The 14,234-nt window shown below is 50.7% G+C and overlaps 1 protein-coding gene across 1 annotated transcript; it reads right to left on the reverse strand.

Moving 5' to 3' along the window:
- Window positions 1-9,006: 9,006 nt before the first annotated feature.
- On the reverse strand, window positions 9,007-13,076 carry LOC135877365 (sulfotransferase 1C2-like). The gene is made up of 7 exons (XM_065402793.1): window positions 12,908-13,076; window positions 11,420-11,545; window positions 11,253-11,350; window positions 10,884-11,010; window positions 10,320-10,414; window positions 9,768-9,948; window positions 9,007-9,119 (listed from the first exon to the last, which is right to left on the reverse strand). The coding sequence occupies exons 1-7, from the start codon at window positions 13,074-13,076 to the stop codon at window positions 9,007-9,009; spliced, it is 909 nt and encodes a 302-aa protein (XP_065258865.1).
- Between the last annotated feature and the right edge of the window lie 1,158 nt (window positions 13,077-14,234).

Genomic DNA, 14,234 nt, shown 5'->3' on the forward strand with positions numbered 1-14,234 from the left:
CCACAAACAGCAGCTGGTCCAATAAAACCTCACCCGTCTTGTCTCCCTAATATCCTGGAGCCAACATGGCTATAACAACACTGCAAACAATAATTGTGCTTAACCCAGGGACTACCATCCTGGATCAGGCCCATGGTCCTGTCTAGTGTTCTGTCTATCATAGCTAGTATCAGACTCTTTACTGATCCAAAGCAGTTATTTGGCTAATTAACTCATTCTCCCAGTCCTGAAGAAGAACTTTGTGTAAGCTCAGCAGCTTGTCTCTCTCACCAACAGAAGTTGGTCCTCACCCACCTCATCTCTCTAATTAATTAATCGATCAATCCGTTACTTAGCTAATTAATCAGCATGATCAATCATTTGCACAGTGTGGTGGGACATCAGTCACTGGGTTTAACGAAGCTCATAAATGCCGTGATAGCTGTGCTGCAATACACGTACTCAAAAAGCCCCTTTCTGTATGCGAAGCCTCTGGATCCCTGGGGAAACAAGAATTTGGACAAGCCAAGGCTGGACAGAGATGCGCTTTTCTGCCCTGATGTGAAGGCAGTTTTTAAAGCATATGCTTTTAATGCAGTGCAAGACATTTACCTGTTCTGTTCATTCCCTCTGAAGCAGCTGGCACCGGCCACTGTGGGAAGACAGGATACTGGGCTAGATGGACCATTGGTCTGACCCAGTCTGGCCGTTCTTATGTTCTTACAGTCTCTGAACAAACCTCTCTTTCATTCAGATCGTCTTTTCGGTAACAATAAAATGTCGGGTTTTAAAAACACAGAACCGGAACTGAGTGGAAGTTTAATCAGAGTAAAGGCCTAATTCTGAGCCCATTTACACCAGTGTAAATCAGGAGCAACACCCCTGGTGTTGCACCAGGGTAAAACTCGTGTGAGCAGGGGAATCTAGCCCAGTCCAACTGTCAACCATCTAAACTAGATTTTCGCTCCATTCTATTTTAAACAGGGCTAGGCAGCTGGAGTGCTGACCACAACTGTTTCATTGTTTCTTTGTACTCCCCCTTCTACCTAGATACATTTGTTATCTCTCATCTTATACTTAGATTGTAAACGTTTTGGGGTAGGGATCACCGTTTAAAACAAACAAAAGGAAGTATTTTTTCACACAGTGCACAGTCAACCTGTGGAACTCCTTGCCAGAGGATGTCGTGAAGGCCAAGACTATAACAGGGTTCAAAAAGGAACTAGATATATTCATGGACGATAGGTCCATCAATGGCCAATAGCCAGGATGGACAGTGATGGTATCCCTAGCCTCTGTTTGCCAGAAGCTGGGAATGGGCGACGGGATGGATCACTTGATGATTACCTGTTCTGTTCATTCCCTCTGGGGCACCTGGCATTAGCCACTGTCGGAAGACAGGATACTGGGCTAGATAGACCTTTGGTCTGATCCAGTATGGCCGTTCTTATGTTTTGTTCTGTGTTTGTTACAGCCCCTGGCCATGCCAAGGGTCTTAGGCCACATACAGTCCATGACTATGGCCCAGGGCTGGATTTAGGGGCAGGCAACCCAGGCGACCGCCTGAGGTGCCGGGTTTGGGGAGTGCTGGGCTCGGGGTGCTGTTTTTGTTGTTAGCAACAAAAGGGAAGATACAATGTTTGAAGTAACAGGTTTCAGGTGTTCCGTACGTGGATTCATTTTTCACTGACCTCCTAGAATGTTCTGGACCTTTGTAGAATCTTGTGGAACCTTCTAGACTTTCTGAAAACTAAATTTTCCTTAAACCTCCTAGAGTGTTGTCAGTCATGCCCTCGCGAGTATATACGGGGTGGGGCATCACCAGGCAGTCAGTGAGATATGAGAACGAATTGAAGTGAAGTGAGAGCCCAGCTGTGATATTGTGAACCTTGTCTTATTGTGTAATTGTGTTTTAAGACTTGAAGAGTGTAAATAGCGACTAATAGAGGACATATTTAATGAGACGCCAGAGATATCTGTTGAACCCTTATCTATGCAATAATAGAAAAGAAGTACTGTTACTTCTTTTGCCATGCTTAACACGTCATGTTTGATGACAGTTCCATTTCTTGATGTTAGTACATTTCAGTTATTCTTAAAATTAAAAAGTTTCTATAAGCTTAGAGGAAACACTTTTTTTTATTTGCTTATATATGGCGTGAATAAATACAGATCCTATAACGTGCAAATGTATCGTCTTATATGACAGGGATAAATCATGCATGCAAATCGTGCATCAAAGTCGTGAAATGGGCTACATATGCAATAAAAAATAAGGTATTAAAAAGTTTAACAGATGGGGGAGGGAGTGGGCAAAGACACTCCTCGCCTGGGGCGACATTTGGTGTAGAGCCCCTAGACGCTATGATAACACAAATAATAATAATTATGTTGTACCCATCACCGGAGTATCTGATTCACAACTGTCACTGTAGGGTTTTTTTTAAAGAGCAGCATTTCTTTTAAAACCCTTCCGGATCACGGTCCATTCAGTGGCATAGAATTATTGCCGGGTGCAGAGTTTCTCTTCCTCGTGACAAAAAATGAATGCATGTTTAAGTTGACTGATTAAAAAAAAAAATGAGCGTGAGAGGTGAGCCGAATTTGCAATTGAAAAAAAAAGCCCATTAACAAAATTTAGGCCTGGATTCTGTGTCTTGGATTGGCTGTGCCAGGGGGTCAGATACTGCAGTGATGAGCGTGGTATAAGAACCTCTATAGACTAGAAAAGGTTGGTCAGTGTCTTGGATCAGGATTCAGGAAGAAACTCGATTCTCCTCTCTGCCATCCCCCTCGTCTCTGCAGAATGGTTTCTTCCCCAATACAAGGCTTTCCTGTCTGTGTCCCTGAAACCGGTTCAATCCGGCTCAGAGGCCCATGCGCCATTATGAATGGCCTTGCTGGGCGTTGGCAAGGCAACGTGGAAAGTAGGTCACTGGCTCAGTGCAGGACAGGTTCACACGGATCCCTACCACAGAGTGCAGGCGTGTGTAGAGCTCTAGAGATTCACACACAGAGAGATCCGTGCAGACCCACATATGGGTCAGCAGAGACATCCAGCCCCGCACAAATACACAGACCCACATCCAATCCCACACCAATTCACCCAGGCCCACACACAAGAATAATAATACCCAGCTCTCCTGTAGAGCTTCTCATCAGTCGATCCCCAAAAGAGCTTTGCAAAGGAGATAAGTAGCATTGTAAGATGGGGAAACTGAGGCATGGGGAGGGGAAATGTCTTGCCTGCAGGGCTGGCTCCAGGCACCAGCCCACCAAGCTTGTGCTTGGGGCGGCACCTGGAGGGGGGCGGCGCGGCGCTCCGGCCGCCGGGGAGAGCGAGGCCACAGCCGGGCTCGCCGCCCTGCCCCCTGCGCTCTGGCCGCCGGGGGGAGAGCCGAGCCCCAGCCGGGGCTCGCCGCCCTCTCGCCGCCCTGCCTCCTGGCCGCCGGGGGGAGAGCCGAGCCCCAGCCAGGGCTCGCCGCCCTCTCGCCGCCCTGCCCCCGGCGCTCTGGCCGCCGTGGGGAGAGCGGAGCCCCTGCCGGGGCTCGCCGCCCTCTCGCCGCCCTGCCCGCCGGGGGGAGAGCCGAGCCCCAGCCGGGGCTCGCCGCCCTCTCGCCGCCCTGCCTCCTGGCCGCCAGGGGGAGAGCCGAGCCCCAGCCAGGGCTCGCCGCCCTCTCGCCGCCCTGCCCCCGGCGCTCTGGTCGCCGGGGGGAGAGCGGAGCCCCCACCGGGGCTCGCCGCCCTCCCCCCGGGACTCTGGCCGCCCTCCCCCCCGGCGCCCTCCCCCCGTCCGCCGGGGGGAGAGCGGAGCCCCCGCCGGGGCTCGCCGCCGGGGAGGGGGCGGCCGGAGGCTTTTTTGCCTGGGGCGGCAAAAAAGCCAGAGCCGGCCCTGCTTGCCTGGGGGCACCCAGCAGCTGAGATAGAAACAGAACCCAGGAGTCCTGAGTCTCACTCCAGTGCTCTGTCCGTTAGGCCAGCAAAAACAGCCAGCCCTAAATATTCCCCCTCACACATGGTCATACAGATACATGCGCGCACACCTAGAATGAAAAACATCCAGCCCAAAGACAGATCACCATGCCAACACACAGAGCCATACACGGATCACCTGTACACACACATACAATGGGAAATTGAAAACCTTGTTGTTTTCCTCTGAGCTGTCACCTAGGGCAACCCTGTTTTAGCGCTACCTTTTCTTATTACAGGACTCAATTACATTTCACGCTCTCTCTATTTTTTTTTTAAAGGGACAGCCTCACTTTTATATTTCATCAATGAAAAGCAGTTTCAGATCCAACAACTGCATACATCTCTCTCAGTATATTGAAAAAAAGTCCATTAACAAAATTTAGGCCTGGATTCTGTGTCTTGGATTGTCTGTGTCAGGGGGGTCATATACTGCAGTACTGTATATGGCATTTCTCTTTAAGCCCCAGTTGCCCAAAGTTTAAGCCTAGAAGAGTCCATTAGATCAGCTAATATGTATAGCACCGGCCATTCAATTACACCCAAATAAATACCCCTGTATTGAGCCCAATGACTTTAGTGAGACTTAGGGTATGTCTTCACTACCAACGTTAAAGCACTGCTGTGGCAGCACTTTAACGTGGCTGTGTGGCCAGGGAGAGCTCTCCCAGTGCTGTAAAAAACCACCCCCGCGAGGGGTGTAGCTACCAGCGCTGGTGCACTGTTTACCCTGGCACTTTACAGCGCTGAAACTTGCTGCGCTCAGGGGGGTGTTTTTTCAGCGCTGTAAAGTGGCTGTGTAGACGAGGCCTAGCATTCCAATCATCAGAAGATTAACTGTTGTGTGCCCCAGGCAGAAAACAAGAGACACCAACATCCACTAGGCCACACTACCAAGTATATGATTTAAATGGCAACACAAGGTGCAAGGCGGCAGAGAATCAGGGCCGGGGTAACTTGATTATCACAAAGTGGACAGACTGTCAGCTGGTGTTAATCATTGTCGCTCCACTGAAGGCAAGGGAGCTGGGAATCTGTGGAGGGGCCATTTAACCTCTCTGCACTGCATTGGTCACACAGATGCTGGGTCCCAGTTCTGGTGGACACATTTTAAAAAGGAGGTTGAAAAACTGGACAGGGTGTAGAGAAGAGCTAAAAAAAATGCTTGGCGGGCTGGAGAAAATGCCTGAGTGTGAAAGACTCGGTCTGTTTAGTTGATCAAAAAGATCGAGAGGTAACTTGATGCTCGTGTACAAGGACCTTTGTGGGACGAATATCCCAAGTATCCACAGCCTCTTTAAACTAGTGGAGAAAGGTGGTAGGAGAACCAAGGGCTGGAAGTTAGAGCCAGACGAAATTCCAGTCAGAAATAAGGCACCAATTTTTAACAGTGAAGGTGATTAACCACAGGAACAAACTCCCCAGGGCCATGGTGGATTCTCCATCTCTAGAAATTTTCAAAAACAGCCTGGATGCCTTTTTGAAAGACGCTTTGGTCTAACACAAGGTATTGGGCTCAAGACAGGAGTGACTTCTGGGTGAAACTGTATTCCACCGGAATATGATCTAATCGACTGGTCCCTTCTGGCAACAAACTCTATGAATTTGGCCCTGTGTTTCTAGCCTGGTTACTTAATAGCCAAGTTTCTGAATGCCGCAGCACCGGGTCAGCTGATCCTTTCCTAGCCTCCTTTCTTTAATGAAAGGATTTCTAGCAAGACTTTGTATTTGAAGATGCATAAAACATACCCACAGGCAAATTCACAAGCAGAGCCCTGTCTCCTTAAAGTAGACTCTAATAAGGCCCTTGAACAGCACAGCCATTGTTAACGATCTCATCTCTCAAGCCCTCTTTAGCATGGGAGCCAGGACTCCTGGGTTTTATTACCAGCTCTGGGAGGGGAGTGGGGGTTAATGGTTAGAGCAGGGGCTGGGCCTCAGGACTTCTGGGTTCTATCCCTGCCTCTGGAAGGGCAGTGGAGTCTAGTGGTTAGGGGCGGGGGGTGCTGAGAGTTGGGACTCCTGGGTTCCATTCCCAGCACAGAGATGATGCTGACAGTGTGGCACATAGCAGAGGTGGATTAGGAGTTTGTGGGGCTCTGGGCCAGAGCAAGTGCCCTCCCCCCAGCACTTCTGCCAGGGGAAATGGGGTCAGGGTGCAGGGACTTGCCCTGCCCCCCTGCACAGCACTCCTTCTGGGGAGCTGGTGTGGGGGCTTCCCCTGCCTGCCCGGTGCGCCTGCTGGGGAGTGGGGTTGGGGCATGGGGGTCCCCCTTTTTCCAGGGGTCCCCCAATTAGCCAGGGCTCCTGGGCACAGGCCCCATTGGCCCAGTGGTTAATCCGCCACTGCACACACAGAAAGAGATGGCATGGGGACATGCTAAGAATGCAAATGTCCTTAGCATTGAAAATGCTGGCAGTATAATGAGACGCACAGAGCAGCATTGTGGTCCTGTAGCTAAAGGAAGGGGAGGCTGGGAGCCAAGACTCCTGGCTTCCATTCCCAGCTCTAGGAGGGGGAGCAGGGTCTAGCTGGTTACAGCGGGGGGCTGGGAGCCAGGACTCCTAGATTTTATCCCCTAAGAGCTCAGATGCCCCACACCAGAGGTGGCTGCATCTCAGCTTGGGGCAAGCCATCCCTGTGCCGTGTTTCTGTGAGGCTTTTACCTACCTACCTTCCCCACCCCACTGTCAGCTGCACCTCAGCACCGAATGAGTCAGTCAGTCATTAGTATACTGCCTGTGAAGGTGATCCCGAAGGATTCCAAGAACACCGTGTAGGGAGAAGGGAGGTGGTGTTAATCTGAAAACCATCTGTTTTTACTTAGGATTTGTCCAACAGCAGATCGGGAGCATAAACAGAACTAGAATGAGATTAAACTAACACCATTCGTATTTTATTAATTTCACAGTCGATAGCAAAAAATAAATTACTTGCACTCAGATCACTTATTGTCACCACTAGTCCACCCAGTGTCAGTGACTTGTCTTGTGTGAGACACAGAGACTAACCGAGAGGAGAAGGTCAGGTTTTTAGGTTGATCAGCTGATATTCACCCAGACCTTCAAGGATTCTGGACCCAACTCGCTTACTGGAAGAAGCGTGACTCGGTACCTTTTTATAAATTTTATTAAAGCCACTTCAACCCCCTCCCACCAAAGTTAAGCTTTTACTAACATAAAATCAAACTACAAATAAAAGCAATACAACTGGAGCTGGCTGGAAAACAGGATTTTCCGTGGGAAGGTCCAACATTTTGACACTGAATTTTGTTGCAAATCCAGATAAGCAGTTACAGCTTTTCTGGAAAGGACATTTCAGAAGAAAATGTTTGATTCAGAAGCCTGCACACAACCTGATCAGAATGTTTTGATAACTCAATGATAAAGTTAGTACAACAATTAATATTTCACAATATAAGTTGATACGAAACAAGCAAGTCAAAACGAAATGCTCCATTTTGATTCAGAATTGTGTTGAGATTTTTTTCTGTCAAAAGCTTAGCTGATAACAAAACCTTTCAATTTGGATCAACACACCTTTGATGGAAAACTCTTCCATCAAGACTTTTTTTGTGGGGGGACCAGCGTTAATTACAACTGCCAAATCAAAGTCAAATCAACAAATTAATCTCAACAGCTGATCATCAAAAAGAATTCTGGAGATAAAAAATTCTTTATCAATTCTAAAAGAGGATTCTAAAAGACATCAGCTGGCTGTAGAGTTAGAAACCCCAATGACAGAGTTCTGCCAGCTCACATGTATGATTTAGACCTGGGTAAGTGCTTAATACCAAATTATCCAATGTCTGACCCCAGCCATCCTTTGATCAATCTCTTTCTGTTCCCTAAGAAAGCAGATCACCCTTAACTGCACTCCCAGCTCCTGTTCCATTACAGTCAACTGGATCAGACTTGTCAGCTGAGGTTAATGAAAGGGCAAGTGGCAGTTTTAAAAAAAGCAATCACTTTGTTCTGCACGGTTCAGTGGTGAGGAGAAATCTGGCCCCGTTTCCCCAGCCCAGCTGCGTCGGAGCCCACAGGGGAAGTAACAGTTGTTTCAGGAATTAACTGAGAAGTACATTTATGTTACTCCTTCGACCTTGGCAACTGAGATTACCTAAAAGGGGATTTAGAGCAAAGATGACGGGAGCAACAGTGGGCGAATGATGACAGCTGGCTTCAGCAGTGTTACTGAGCATGCTCAGTACAAGCCAAACAGCAAATCGGGGGTGGGGGTGGGTGGGGCATGTGATCCTGCATATACCCCCCCACGCATCACCTTGCTTTAGAGACATGAAATAGAGAGTATAGTGACTTAATTTTCCCTCTTTCCAATGGAGATCACAGTTAGGGAAAGTGGCTTGTCTAGGCTCAAACAGTGAGTTGGTGGAAGAGCTGAGGATAGAACCCAGGCGTCCTGACTCCCAGCCCACCACTGCACTAACCCAATAGACCCCACTCCCCTCCCTCCCAGACCTAGGGATAGAACCTAGGAATCTGGACTCTCAGGCTACCTAACCAGACTACATATCCCATGATGCACCATGGCCCAGAGTCCCATGATGCACTCAAGAAGAGCGGAGGACTATGGTCTATCATGGGAGATGTAGTCCAGCCAGGAAGTCTGACCCATACAGGAGAATGGGAGCATGAGGTACCCAAACCACAACTCCCATAAGGAAGCATTTCTAAATTAAAATTTTGTGGAATTCAGGTCCCCCCACAGCCCAAATTGGCATTTTCCATGGGAGGAAATAGCTCCCATTTTCCAGACAGTTGTAAAGATGGGCCATGGTGGGTCAGGAGGAGGGAAGGAGCAGTAGGTGATAATGGGAAGGGAAGAAGAGGTAAAAATGGGACAGAGAGGGCAGAGTTATACAGTGGAAGAACTCTCAATGCCGCCCCACAGAAAAGCACTGGGGCTTGGCTGAGCCTGGGAGTGGTCCATGGCAGAAGGTCCGTCACCTTGGAAGAGACTGGTAGAGATTCAGGGACCTGTAGGGGTGGCTGTGGCAGGCCGGGTGGATCCTGCCAGGCTCAGAGGCAGGGTCCTCAGAGCTCCATGCAGAAGGTCAGATTGGTCCCAGCCATCTTCTCCTCATAGTCCTCATCAAAGCGCTCATTCTGCGCCACGGTGAAGTGGTTCTTCCAGTCCCCGACAGTCCCTGCAGACAACAGAGACGCAGAGACAGGAGTCGCCATGAGAGGGGAAGAGCTTGGACTTTAGACACAGCCAGCATCTGCATCAGGCCTATCACAGCTGCCAAGGCACTGCTCTGGGGAAGCTCAGAGCTCTCAAGGCCTTGCTGAGCACGGCTGTGAGCCAAGCAGGGCAAGGCCCCAAACCTCTATAGACGTTTAAATGCCCTTCTGAAGTGAGTTGGTGGAAGAGCTGAGGATAGAACCCAGGAGTCCGGACTAGATCCCACTCCCCTCCCAGCCCTAGGGATAGAACCCAGGAATCCGGACTCTCAGGCTACCTACCCGGACTACATGTCCCATGATGCACCATGGCCCAGAATCCAATGATGCACTCAAGAAGAGGGGAGGACTGTGATCTATCATGGGAGATGTAGTCCAGCCAGGAAGCCTGACCCATATAGGAGAATGGGAGCATGAGGTACCCAAACCACAACTCCCCTTTTTAAATGCCCTTCTGAAGCTTAACAGCCAACCCAGGTCCAGACAGGAACAGGGTGTGTACAGCCTGTCTCAGAAGTGTGTTACTTTGGGGGGGGGGGGGGGCTCACACACCAATCACCAGCAGGGGGTGCCCTGGAGCCCATCCCAGGGGCAGGTCTCAGGACTGTTACCTTTGCGCATGAACGGGGAGATGGACTGGTCCATGATGGACAGGGGGACGCCGCAGCGGTTAGCCATGGGATTGTCCTTCATGACGTCGAATGACGTGTGATAGACGATCTTCTCCAGAAGCTCCTGGTCCAGGTTCTTCCCCAGGAACCGGGCCACCTTCTGGATCTCACGCTTCGGGTCCTGTGGGGAAGGCACTGCTCTGAGGAAGCTCACAGCGCTACAACCCCTGCTAGGCACTGACAGGACACTGCTCTGAGGAAGCTCACAGCACTAGAGTCCCTGCCAGTCCATGGCAATACTGTCTGGAAGTTAATTGAGCTTGAATCAGGACACAGCTGTGGGGAAGCTCACAGCCCTGGAAGCTAGAGCAGGGCACTGCTGCAGGGAAGCTCACAGCGTTGGAGTCCCATCTCCTGTTCCCTTTAAAGACACAAGCTGGGAAGAGTTCATTTCTCCCCCCCTCCCATGCGGAGTCCCCTATGCTGCCATTTCAAAGCTCCTATGGGGCTTGCACCTCAGCCTGCCTGAATCCCCCCCACAGAGCTGCTCACCTTCTTCATGTCCTCGTAGAAGAGGAAGAGCACGCAGTGCATGTCCTTCGCCTTCCACCAGCCCTTCACATGGTCGTGCCACGGACCCCAGCCCACTGCAGCAGAGAGAGCAGGGAGACAGCACCGTGAGCACAAGTGGGGGTGCGGAGCAGTGGGGGGGTCTCCCCAGCAGGGGTCACTCTCCGAGACCACAGAGGCACTAGGGGGATCTCAGAGCTGAGAGCGCAGGCGTGTGGTCTCCCCAGCAGGGGACAGTCTCCCCAGGATTGGGGTCACTGGGGGGGATCCCAGGGCTGAGACCGTGTGGGTGGGGTGTGTCCCCAGCAGGCGGCCCTCTCCTTGGGGGAGGGACTCCAGGGCTTAGGGAACAGGGATGGGGGGTCTCCCCACCAGGCTCAAGGGGACATCTCCCCAGCAGCGGGTGCTCTCCCCAGGGTGGGATACTCTAGAGGGGATCCCAGGGCTGAGGGGATGGGGTGACTCCCAGCAGGGGCGCTCACCCCAGCACGGACAACAGGAAGAGGAATTTCTGGATGCCAAGCCAAGGAGCTGGGCTGAACTCACCTTTGCCCGCCATGAACATCTCAAAATACTCGTGCCAGGGGCCCGGGTCAGGCACCACCTTGCTCATTCTCTGGAAGTGGTAGTAGGAGACCATGCAGTCCTTGGCATTACGAGCCACGTACAGGAACTGGGTGAATGGGGCAGGAATGACAGAGGGAGAGAGGTTTGCTATGGGTCACTGCTGCAGGACGAGGGGGTCTCTCAGCTCAAGCTTGGGAGGGGGGTTACCTTACACCTCTGTTCCCAGCTGTTGAATACCCACACAGCAGCCCTGCCCAGGGATCACTCACCTAGCTCTGAAATGCAGCCACCTCTGGGGTGGGGCACAGTGGCTTCCATTGCAGGTGTGGCGCTTAGAGGAAGTATTACCTTACACTGCTGTTCCCAGAAGGATGGAGGCAGCAGTTTGACGGGGAGGTGGGTTTTCAGGGTCCGTGGCGGGGGCATGGCTTCGGCCTGTTCCACACCTGCAAGCAGGAGTGAAGTTCAGATGTTGTGCGTGAAGAACCAGCCCCACCCACCCCAGCAGCACCTACCTGAGGGTTGGGGCGGACGAGCCCACTCGATGAAGGGGTGCCGGCGGTGGACGGGGGCGCGCTTGCACTTCTCCAAGTCCCCGTCCTGCTGGATCATGTCTACTATCTCCTGGATCCATGTTGTGCCTTCCCACCGGGAAAGGAGGGGATGGGAGTGTTTATTCCAGCCAAACCCGCTGTGCCCATATTGTTATGGAGATCGGGTTTACTGGCTGCCTTGAGACACCAAGGCCTAGTGGATAAAACACCAGACTTGGGAGACCTGGGTTCTAGTCCCGGCTCTGACCCTGGCCAGCTGGGGGACCTTGGAGAAGTCACTTTCCTTCTCTGTGCCTCAGTTTCCCCATCTTTAAAGTAGGATACTGATGCCAACCTCCTATGCAAAGTGTTTTGAGATGTGCTGACAGAAAATGCTATATAAGAACTAGGGATATTCCATTCAGACTGAATGACGGAGCAACTAAATGCTCTTTTGCTTAGTGATAGCCGAAACAAAGGAAAAAGCCACCCTGGGGACAGATAACGAAAGCCACTGCTCAAAGACTAGACTGAATGCAAATACAGGAGGCTGGGGGTCGACTCACTTGATTGCAGTTGTGTGTCTATGGCTACGTCCTCACTACGGGGGGGAGGGGGGTGTCGATTTAAGATACGCAAATTCAGCTACGTGAATAGTGTAGCTGAATTCGACGTATCCGAGCCGACTTACCCCGCTGTGAGGACGGCGGCAAATTGACCTCCGTGGCTCCCCCGTCGACGGCGCTTACTCCTACCTGCACTGGTGGAGTACAAGCGTCGATTCGGGGATCGATTGTCGCGTCCCAAGGAGACGCGATAATTCGATCCCCGAGAGATCGATTTCTACCCGCCGATTCAGGCGGGTAGTGAAGACGTAGCCTAAAGAGAAGCCAGCAGCAACGAAGCCCCAGAGACAGCCAAAAAAGCCCTGGTAACATGACCCTGAGACAAAGCTAAGCGAGAGAGAGCTTTTGGGCAGAGGGTTGGTGGAAAAGAGTCTTGGAACTGTAAGCAAAGAACCGGTCCCCTGTGGTTTGATCCCTGCTGTGTTCAGGTCAGAGGATTCTCTATATTCCTTGTAAATAAACAAAATTCAATCAAAGAAATACCAATTCCAATGTTAGTTTCTCCTTCTAACCAAAAGAACCCTAAAAATTCACTATCCCCTCAGGTCAAAAAGGAGTAACAATGTATTCTCCATGTATAGGGTGACCAGACAGCAAGTGTGAAAAATCGGGACAGGGGGTGGGGGGTATTGGAGCCTATATAAGAAAAAGACCCAAAAATCGGGACTGTCCCTATAAAATCGGGACATCTGGTCACCCTATCCAGGTATCTTCTCCAAGACATCATCTCCCTCAGCACAGTGGAAGAAGCCCTTTAACGATGCTCCCGGCCACAGGAATGGGCGTACATTGAGTCTCAGTGCTCGTAACTTTCTCTATAGCCTTCCCCTCAGCAAACACCCACCTGCTTTGGGGTAGGTGCAGATGAGCAGATCGTCGGGCCTGGCTTGGAAACTCTGGATCCGCTGCCATTCATTACAGGTGGCCTGGGAGAGCAGAATCCCCTCCACTTCGCCCAGTTCTGGACGTCCCTCTTTTTCCGGCATGAGCGCTTTAGTCTGTTCTTTGGACATAGTGTATCGCAGACTAGATGATCACCCAGCACTGAAATGCAGCCACCTCTGGGGTGAGGCACAGCAGCTATTAAACACCCACTAGTGTACTGGCTGAGATGCTGAAAAAGTAACAATAGAGTAATTGTCTTCCATTTAAACAGTGCCTAGATACCAACCCTGTAAACCGAGCCGGGGATCAGAGAGATAAGAAGGGTTCTCTCCTTCTCCCATCAGCAGTAACAGGCCTTCAGTCTGAACTGAGTTAAGAAAAAAGAACAACCTGTGTGCGATGCAGGAGTCAGATTCGAGTCTGGCTCAGATCTTGACTCCACCAAGCTAACAGAGTAAAACCGCTGTTAACGCAGCAAGACAGGACTCTGATACGCACACACAGAGAGCAAAACAGTTGAGCAAAAAGCTGGCATTTGAAAATAACAGTTATTTCATTTGTACATTTCAAGTAAGTGTTGAGCATGGGTGGATCCGTGGGTAGGGCAGCAGCCTTTGCCTCAGAAGACCTCGTTCAATTGCCAGATTTCCTGTGTCATCTTGGGCAAATCGCTTAGTCTGTCTGGGTACATCTACCCAGCAGAAAAACACACACAGCAGTGAGTCTCAGAGCCTGGGCCTACAGACTTGGGCCTGTGAAACCTAGTGAAGGGGTGGAACTCAGAGCCGGAGAAGGAATGCCTGTGTGGCTGTTTTTAGCCCTGTAGCATGAGCCTGTGTATATAGAGCCAGACTTGGAGACTTGCTCCTGTGGGTTTATTTTGCAGTGTAGCTGTACCCTCTGTGCCTCAGTTTCCCATCTGTAAAATGGGTATAATAGCCCTGCCCTGCCCCACAGAGGTGTCTGAGTGTGAATACATTAAAGATTGTGAGGTGCTCGGCTACTGTGACAATTGGGGCATATAAACACCATAGATACGGTGTATAAATTCATTAATAAGCCTCTGATTTGCAGATGAGGGTTTAAAGGCCTAGAGACGTCCAACTCCATTCGATTCAGCCCTGCCAGGGGAGAAATTCGCAAACAGAATTTGCCCAGCAAGTCAGTGTCCTGACTCCAACAGACTTGCTCATTTCTCAGCTTACACTCATGCCTTAAACTGTCTTTTCTTTTGCTCATTTGATTGATCCCAGCTGAACTGTAGTAACCAGAGAATCCCAATCTCT

The sequence above is a fragment of the Emys orbicularis genome, chromosome 4 (genome assembly GCF_028017835.1).
Source record: "Emys orbicularis isolate rEmyOrb1 chromosome 4, rEmyOrb1.hap1, whole genome shotgun sequence".
In the NCBI taxonomy this organism is placed as follows: Eukaryota; Metazoa; Chordata; order Testudines; family Emydidae; genus Emys; species Emys orbicularis.